This window comes from Tetrao urogallus (assembly GCF_951394365.1).
Source record: "Tetrao urogallus genome assembly, chromosome: 3".
NCBI lineage: Eukaryota > Metazoa > Chordata > Aves > Galliformes > Phasianidae > Tetrao > Tetrao urogallus.
Window position 1 is genome coordinate 61,761,242 of NC_136815.1, and position 8,677 is coordinate 61,769,918.

The following is an 8,677-nucleotide window of genomic DNA, read 5'->3' on the forward strand; positions in this document are numbered from 1 at the left end:
GGGGCTGCACCCCGCTCCCTGCACCCCTGCTATGCACCCTTCCCCCCCCCCTTCGCCGAATGCTCTTCCGACGGCTTCCGAGGGGTTTAAACGCAAGAATTCCCTCCCTTCAGTCGCTGCCCGGAACGCGCTGGCGGGGTTTTCTACCTATAATCACACGTCGGGAAGAGAGGCTGGAAAAAGAACGCAGGGCCGTATGTCACGGGCTTTATTGGCAGCGTTAGCGCTAATTTTAACTGTTGATTAAATCTTAAATGAAGACTCAGTCGTGTGTCCCTTCATATGTCTTGTTTGTAATTGAGACTAATTATTACTGTGGGGTGGGAAGAAGCAGCTGCTCATTAATTAATTTCTAATTAAAAGTGCATCCCAGCCCTTCGGTGATGAAGAAGGGTGGGGGCCAACCTTACTGATACAACATTTATCCTTCTGATTAAACCCATTGCCCCCACCCCCTCCACCGACAACCGAGCTGCCCTAACTTCGGCCCCCTTTGGGCTGAGAGGTGCGGGTGGTTCTGTCCGAAGATTTCCGGGCCGGTTGATGTGAATGGGGTTTACATGACGTCAGAAGCTCGGCTCCTTCCCAGCAGCGCGCTGCTGACGCGGTGTGTTTGCTCTGCTCTCCCCCCGTTGCCCCCTTTTCTTTTCCCCTGCATGCAAAATGCGTATCCCTGCCGTTTGCCAGCCTCAGAGCCCCCAAGTAGATGCGGAGGGGAGCATTCTACACTTTTGACACATCCTATTTTCTTTCCTTCTTTCCTTCTTTTTCTTTTTTTCCTCACTTCGGTAAAAAGAAAAGAAAAAGTTTACATTTTCATGTAAATAAATAAACTGTGGTTTTCTGCTTCGTCCTCTAAGCATCTAGGGAGCTGCGGTTCCCAATCAATCAGTACAATAGAGCAGAGCACGGCTGCCCTAGCGTGCAGATCAGACGTCTCGCCTTGTTTCTAGATCACCGGGAGCCTCTGGACCATGTCCTACCCGCAGTTCGGCTACCCCTACTCCTCCGCGCCCCAGGTAAGGCTGCTGCCTCCCAGCGCTCCATTGAGCCCCGCTCATTATCGATCGCTTCCGCTCGGGGCCAGAAGCTGCAGCGATCCCTCCCTAACACGGGGGGAGCGTGAAACTCTCGGTTTCACTGGGAGCGCTTTGCTCCCAGCGCCTGCCAGACCCCTCAACTTACATCTGGAGTTAAAACTGGGTTTGGGTGCTTTGGGGTGATGGCGATGCGTGGGGCAGAAATACAGAGCAGAGGGCGGGGAGAAGGGAGAGGGAGAGACCCCCACCCGCTCTCCCACCGGAGCGCTTTTTCCATTCCCGAGGGAATTTGCCAATTAAACGCGAACGTAGCAAGGGCCGAGGTGAGGGAACATAATGGGATACCCGAACCCAGCAGGTTAATGACAGATGCGTGCGTGGCCGCTGCAAATCTGCAGTCTAAATAAATATGCATGAGTAATCTGTTGAGGGGGGAGCTGGAATAACGCAGATGGGCAACATCACGCTGCAGGAGGAGAAAGCGGTGTAAAGCCGGCACCACAAAGTTGGGTTGAAGGAGCGGTGCGTTACGGAGATTCCATGCACACAGTCACGGGGCGTTTGTTTACGGTTTGTGGATGATGTATCACTCTATGTAGACATGTTAAACTTATGCTTACAGAACGTTCTCGAGGAAAAACGGTGGGGAAAAGGGTTGGGATGGGGGGGGGGGGGGAGGGGCGGGGGGGAGGGGCGGGGGAACACCCCAACGCTGAGACCTCGTAACCCCGAAGCTTACATCCCAAAGCTCATACCTTATACCCTAAAGCCGAACACCGGGCGGGCGCTGACACCCCTCGACCCCGCTGTTCCCGCAGTTCCTGATGAGCACCAACTCCCTGACGCCTTGCTGCGAGTCCGGCGGCCGCACGCTGCCCGAGTCGGGCCCGGCCGCCCCAGCACAGACGCCGGTCTATTGTCCCGTGTACGAGAGTCGCCTGCTCGCCACTGCCCGCCACGAGCTCAACTCCGCCGCCGCTCTGGGGGTCTACGGCAGCCCCTACGGCGGACCCCAGGGCTACGGGAACTACGTGACCTACGGCACCGAGGCGCCCGCCTTCTATTCGCTGGTAAGCGGGGCGGGGGGCAGCGCACGGCCGCCGCTCCCTCCTCGGTCCTGCCCGAGAGCGGGGGGCTGAGAGCGGCGGGGTGTCTCTTGCAGAACACTTTGGAGACGAAGGACGGCGGCGGCTCTGCGCATGCGGGCATCTCCCCGGCGGCTGCTTACTACCCCTACGAGCACAGCCTCAGCCAGTACCAGTACGACAGGTAAGCGGCCCCCCCTCCCCCCCCCGCCGCGGGCCCTCGGTGACCTCTTTGCCGAGCGTCGGCGGCCGTCTGTCCGTCCCAACACTTCCACCGCCGCGGTCCTCGGGGCCCATCGGGCGGCGGTGACCTTTCCTGGAGGGTGTGCATTAAATATTGAGCTGTGATGTCGCCCGCGTCAGGATTTTTACAGTGTCAGGAACAAAAAGGTGGTGATGGGGGGGGGGGGGGTGTTAATAAAAGGGGTAAAGAGAAATAAATAGATTTCTATTCCAAGTTGTACCCTGGGGTCACCCAGACGTGTGCTGACTTCACGGCCATTAAATGCGGGCGTTGCCCCCACCTCCCCCATAAGCTCCGCAGGCACTGGGCCGGCTCCATCCTCGCCTTTTCTCGGCCGCTGGGACGGAGCCGTGCACGCCGGGTGCTCACTCGTCGCCCGCCCCATCGGCCGGGCCCGGGGATCCAACGTAATGCTGTGCTCGCAGGTACGGGGCGATGGACGGCGGCACGAGGCGGAAGAACGCCACCAGGGAGACCACCAGCACGCTGAAGGCCTGGCTGCAGGAGCACCGCAAGAACCCCTACCCCACCAAGGGCGAGAAGATCATGCTGGCCATCATCACCAAGATGACCCTCACCCAGGTCTCCACCTGGTTCGCCAACGCCCGCCGCCGCCTCAAGAAGGAGAACAAGATGACGTGGCCGCCTCGGAACAAGTGCTCAGACGAGAAGCGGCCCTACGAAGAAGAGGAGGAGGAGGAGGAGGAATGCTCGCAGGAAGACGCCATGAAAAGCGAGAAGGCCGAGGGTACCCTGCTAGGAGCGGGCACTTAGCGGCTCGGCCGCGGGGGCTCGGCCGCCGGCTTTCCCCTGGGGGGCCGCGCCCCCGCGGCCTCGGGCCTCGCTATCGGGGCTCCTGGGGGCAGCGGGGCCGCCCGTGACCGCGTGTCTTGTTTTTGCCGTCCCCTCCCCCGCCCCCACCCGCAGAGCCCACGGGCAAGGAGGAGAAGGAGCTGGAGCTCAGCGACCTGGAGGATTTGGACGCCGCCGAGTCGGAGAGCTCCGAGTGCGAGATGAGGCGGCCCTTCCCGCACCCGCATCCTCACCCGCAGCCGCTGCCGGGCGGCGGCCCCCCGCCCCGCGCCGCCGAGCCCCCCGCCGCCGCCGCCGATGAGGAGGAGGAGGAGTCGGCGGAGCGGGCCCGCGGCTGCCTAAAGCCGGCGGCGGAGGAGTGCGAGGCGGCCCTGCTCGGAGCTCGGCCGCGCGGCTGCGAGGCCAAGCTGTGCTTCCCGCAGGGCCAGCCGCTGCTGGAGGCCAAGCCCCGCATCTGGTCCCTGGCGCACACCGCCACCTCCCTCAACCAGGCCGAATACCCCTCCTGCATGCTGAAGCGGTCGGGGGGATCGGCCGCCGCCGTCTCCGCCCCGGTCAACGTCATGGACCGGCACCAGGATTCGCCGGTCACCAACCTCAGGAACTGGGTGGACGGGGTGTTTCACGACCCGCTCTTCAGGCACAGTACTTTGAACCAAGCCTTGAGCAACACCACGGTGTCCTGGGCCACCACCAAAGGAGCCATTCTGGAAACGGGCGCCTTGGGACGCTCGGTGGGCAATGGTGCCAACGTGCTCAAGGGGCAGCTGGCCAACCTGGCCCACCAGGACTCGAGCAAGGAGTTTCTCGCCTTTCCCAAAGCAGGGAGTAAAATGTTTTGCTCCTAACGGCCCCCCGAGGGGCAAAGAACTTCCCCGCGCTGGAAGAGTCATGTACACTGAAAAGAAACTCGCGAGAGTTGAAATATAAAACTTTTTCCTTTATCATTATTTTTTTTTTAACAACCAAAACGAGGATTTAACGTTCAGTTCTCTCAGCTCAACAGATACTGCTGTTCTGAAGAATTAAGTTCTCCTGGCTGCGACTTTAAAGGGATCAGTGTCGTGAGAGTTATTTAATTCCATATCCCAAAGCACGTACTATAGCGTAGACCTACTTAACAAAGTTTACATCCGAAAGTTTACAGATGAGAAATTTTAATTCAGATTTAATTTAAGGCATGCCGACATTAGTTATAAAGACTTTTCGAGAGTTTTTCCTCCTGATTTCCTTGTTAGCATATAATTCACAAACAGCACTTCCACTAAGTTTACACTTACTGCACAAATTTATCTTGACAAAAAAAAAAAAAAAGAAAGAAAAGGAAAAAAAAAAAAAAAGAAATGTTAAAGGGTATGTTCACTCCAATAAATTGTCTGTTTCAGAGGTACCACGCGTGGTGGCGTTTTGCATCGTGTAAACGCGTTTCAGGTTTCCAAACTCCCCGCTCGCTCAGAGGACTGGCAGGTCGCTGCCCTCGGCGCCAGACGACGGAGCCCCTTCCCCGCTGCCCAGGAGGCGCGGGCCGGGTTGTTCACCCGGGCTCAGGAGCGGGAAAACGTCGCCCGCGCCGCCGGAGGGGCGAGAGGAGCCGCCTGGGCCGCCAGTGTCGCGGGTCTGCCTGCCGGGGCGCCTCAGCCCGAGCCCATCGGCCGCTCCAGCTGCGGGGAGAGGTTCCCCCGAAACGGCCCGGCTCTGCCGCGGCGCCTCCTCCTCCTCCACGGTGCACGGAGCGATTGATTCACGTGGAAAATTTGATCTTTTAAACAACCGTTTTAGCTTTCCAGCTCTTCTGGCAGTATGGAGAATCGCTGATCCTCCATGAATATTTCAGCACTTCAGGACAGATGCTTTACCGTTTTGACATTAAATAGAGTGCAGCCAACAAAAAGAGGGAGAGAGAGAAAAGCGCTCTCGACGTGTGATTCAGGAGCACTCGCAGCCAATTTACCATTTAGATAACAGCCGTTTAAAAGATTTCCCTTACTCTTCCCCGAATTTGGAGCAAACTTTTCCCGATCTTCGTGCCGGGGGAGAGGGAGAAATGCCGGAAAAGAAACTACCAGCCGGTCACAGACACCGAATTTCCCGCACAGGGGCCCAGACCCCCGGGCTGCCGCGCTCGGCTCGACGGGGGTAAAGTGAAGGAGCCCGAAGGACCGCGGTGACACCGAACAAGCTGAAGAGCTTCTGTCCTGGCCCACCCCCTCCCGCCCGAAATAAATAGCTAAATGAGAATGCAGCCCGGGGGATATACACGTATATATTAAAGGCGACGATAAATGCGGCCGAGGTGGCAGTCAGCCGAAATAGAACATCCTCCAAGCCCGCAAAGTTTCTAGCGAGACCTGTTAGTGCAAGGACTGAATAAAGGAATCCGGGTGCGGAGATCAGATCAAGCCCTTCCCCTCTCTGCGAGCAGCCGTAATTGGATTGTATCCAGTCATATTCCCTGTCATTGTATTGACTTTCGCTCTCTTGGATGATATTATCGAGATCACTGAACCCCTCTGCTGATCTGGCTGTCAAAAGGCTCAGACAGGAGCCCCCGGCCTGGAAAACGTGCATCAGCCAAGATAATTTGAAGTGAAATTTTCATTTTGACAGTAAACCCCTCAATTTCTAAAGGCTCTGCACCCGGAGAGCTCGGTGGCAGGGGGAGGCTTTACAGAAAGCCACGTCTTAAACTGAAAAGGGCAAAAGAACTCGAATTAGTTGTAATAGATAAAAGGGCAAAAATAAAGAGTCAAGGGTACTTGACAGTAATAGCGAAAGTGGAGTCTCCGGGGAGCCGCGATCTCAGCTCAAGGCTGGGCCGGCAGGAATTTTAATGTAGCCGGGGCGGCCGGCGAGCTTTGCCTCTGAAACCCTTTAGACAAAGCAAATTATTTTCAGCCCAACTAAAGAGGTGGGGATGAAGGAGGGAAAGGAGGAAAGGCGAGCGTTCAGGCTGCCCTCGAGCCATTGGTGGCGGCCGGCGGGACGGGGGGGAAAAGGCTGTCTGCCGCGAGGGTGGGGGGGAGCGGGAGGGTGGGATGTTACAGCCGTGAAAAGCAGGGAGGTTTGCATGCATGCAAACGCCGGACGGGGTGGCACTAGCTTTCCCGGTGGGTTTCAGCAAGACCCAAAGAGCTGCCGGGCTGCGCGCCGGGCCGCTGGCGGCCGGGTCGTCCGCCGTTGTAAATCGCTGCGGAGCGGCGTCGGCGTGGTCAGGGGAGCGGTTTGGTCAGGCCGTGGTCTGAGGGGCAGCCATCCCTTAAAATGAAGGTGACGAAACCGTAGGCAACACACAGGCACGCGGAAATATCTGGAGCAGAGTGAGGGAGTCGAACCAGACCTTTATATCTTCATTTCCTTATCTTTGTCGTTACAGAGCAAGTTTGAGTAAGTTTACGCTTGTTACATCACATGTCCGGATCCCTCTGACCAACGGGACCGGCCGCCTATGGTGAATCCTATAGGTGGGTGTGTGCGTGGTTGCGCGCACTCACCCGCGCCACAACGTTACCTGTGTGAGAGGAGACCGAGGGAACGATAGGGGAGGGAAGGCAGTTTCTCACTTCGGCACACGAAGCTTATCTATAGATCGACCGTCAAATGCAGTGATCTTTCAAGAAAGCTTTTAAAAGTCTCAACAAAAGAGTGTGAGAAATTAATTTTGCCCTTTGACTCAACAGCACAAGTCAAAGATCAGGGCTTTAGACGAAGCTGCGGGGCTGAAAGGGAAATACACGCAGCTCATGCGGTTGTACAAAGCAGGAATAAAAAGGCAGGCTGAGCGAGAGAGAGAAAAGAAAAAAAAAATCATAGAGAAACGGCTTGAAACTGAGAGACTCTAAATCATTCAGCCATGGCAAATTCAAACACACAAAGGAGGGGATGCTAAATTAACAGTGCTTTTTACATAGAGCCCAAATAAAACTGTAATCAGCGACGCGTTACTTTTCATTAAGCGAGTTTGACAGCAGCATATTCAGCCTCGACAAGGGAACAGGAGCGAAGAAATATACGGCTCTCCCAGCCCGAGTCATAAGATAATTCCTTAAGCTCCATTAACAACTCTTAGCCGCAGGAAATGGGCTCCCTGAAAACATCTCCAAATCTAAAAGCTTTATCGACCTCTCAAACCTCTGCTGATGGTTCTATTTTTTTAAAAAAAAACTTAGAGGCGAGACGTCCAGCAAGGTAATAGACTTTGACACAACACCTTCTTAACTAGAGTGAGAGAGGCAGGAAAAACGAGACCTTAAATGATATTTAAAAGGCAGCCAATTAAGATTTAAAATGATTGTCTCCTGAGATTATGCATGCGATTTATGTCATCTATTTTTTTTTCCCCAGGCGTGCATGCAAAATTGCAATGGGGCACGCTGCCCTTTCCTTAAATAATAATAACAACAACAACAAAGGAGTAGCAATTAACAATCTGAAACTAAGTCGTATAATTGTACGTATTAATTTAGGAAAAGGTTGGTGCTTAGTTAATCTGATTATAGAGCACCTTGCAATGGCCAGCTTGTTTTATAGATGCCTAATTAAAAGACAACGAAAGCGATACATCCTTCATTTTGCACTATTAAAACAGTGTGATCAGGTCATCCTCACAGAACCCAGTGTAACAGATCCTTCCCATCAGCCACACAAAGAGAAACCTCCAAGAAGTCTTTGCCTTGGTAAGAGCTCGTACATTATGTATTTAATGATATAATGGGTCGGAAGGAAACTCTGACTTACTACAGTCTTTTTGATATACATTTACCTTTTCCATTTAAATCTGACCTTCAAATAATATGTGTGAGAAAGTGTATCCAGTTAAATGCCAATTGAAGAGGTAATGCTCACTCTGTAGCATTTCATGCAGAAAAACTGGAAAATGCAAGAAAGTACTATAAGCCATAGATTTTGTAAAAGATCAGAAACTGTTTCCATGAGTTTGATTTGCAGCTGAATGGGGAGAAAAAGGATCAAATACCACTCAGTTTGGGCCAGCGTGTTTAGGCCCTCCCTTAGATGGAGTTTAAATTGGCTCTAGTGAACTTGAACCTGGGTCCTCCGTCTCTGGAGATTTGTGCGTGTACCTTTGCACATGAAAAAGTGAATGGTAAAGGAATGTTAATGACAAAATTACATGTTTTAATTTGCTTGATAAGAAGTGTAATACTTGTGTTTCATCTTCAGGAGGAAGCTGTTTTTCATGGACAAGCTAATGGCAAAAACACAGATTCTGGAAGTGTGACATATGGTATCAATTCCTTCTAAGTGTGAGGATGTTTTAACTCATATTTAATGTCAAAGAGGCTGTGAAGTGCTTAGGACTTGTGAAAAGGGTTCCAGTCATACTCCTTGTCAAGTTGCATCACTGCAGAAAATAATTCCAGGCTTGTGGTCCCCCAAGAAGCAGTTTTAATACACGCACACACACACACACACACACCCCTACATAGGTCAGAGAGTGTTTAATACCCAAATACCCAGGAAGTCAGTCTCCCATACTA

The 8,677-nt window shown here is 53.6% G+C and overlaps 1 protein-coding gene across 1 annotated transcript; it reads left to right on the forward strand.

Moving 5' to 3' along the window:
• Positions 1 to 974: 974 nt before the first annotated feature.
• On the forward strand, positions 975 to 4,030 carry IRX4 (iroquois homeobox 4; the record flags this gene model as incomplete). The annotated part of the gene is made up of 5 exons (XM_079533826.1): positions 975 to 1,019; positions 1,859 to 2,110; positions 2,203 to 2,309; positions 2,795 to 3,117; positions 3,297 to 4,030. 5 exons carry the CDS (start codon positions 975 to 977, stop codon positions 4,028 to 4,030), a joined length of 1,461 nt encoding a protein of 486 aa, XP_079389952.1.
• Positions 4,031 to 8,677: the final 4,647 nt, after the last annotated feature.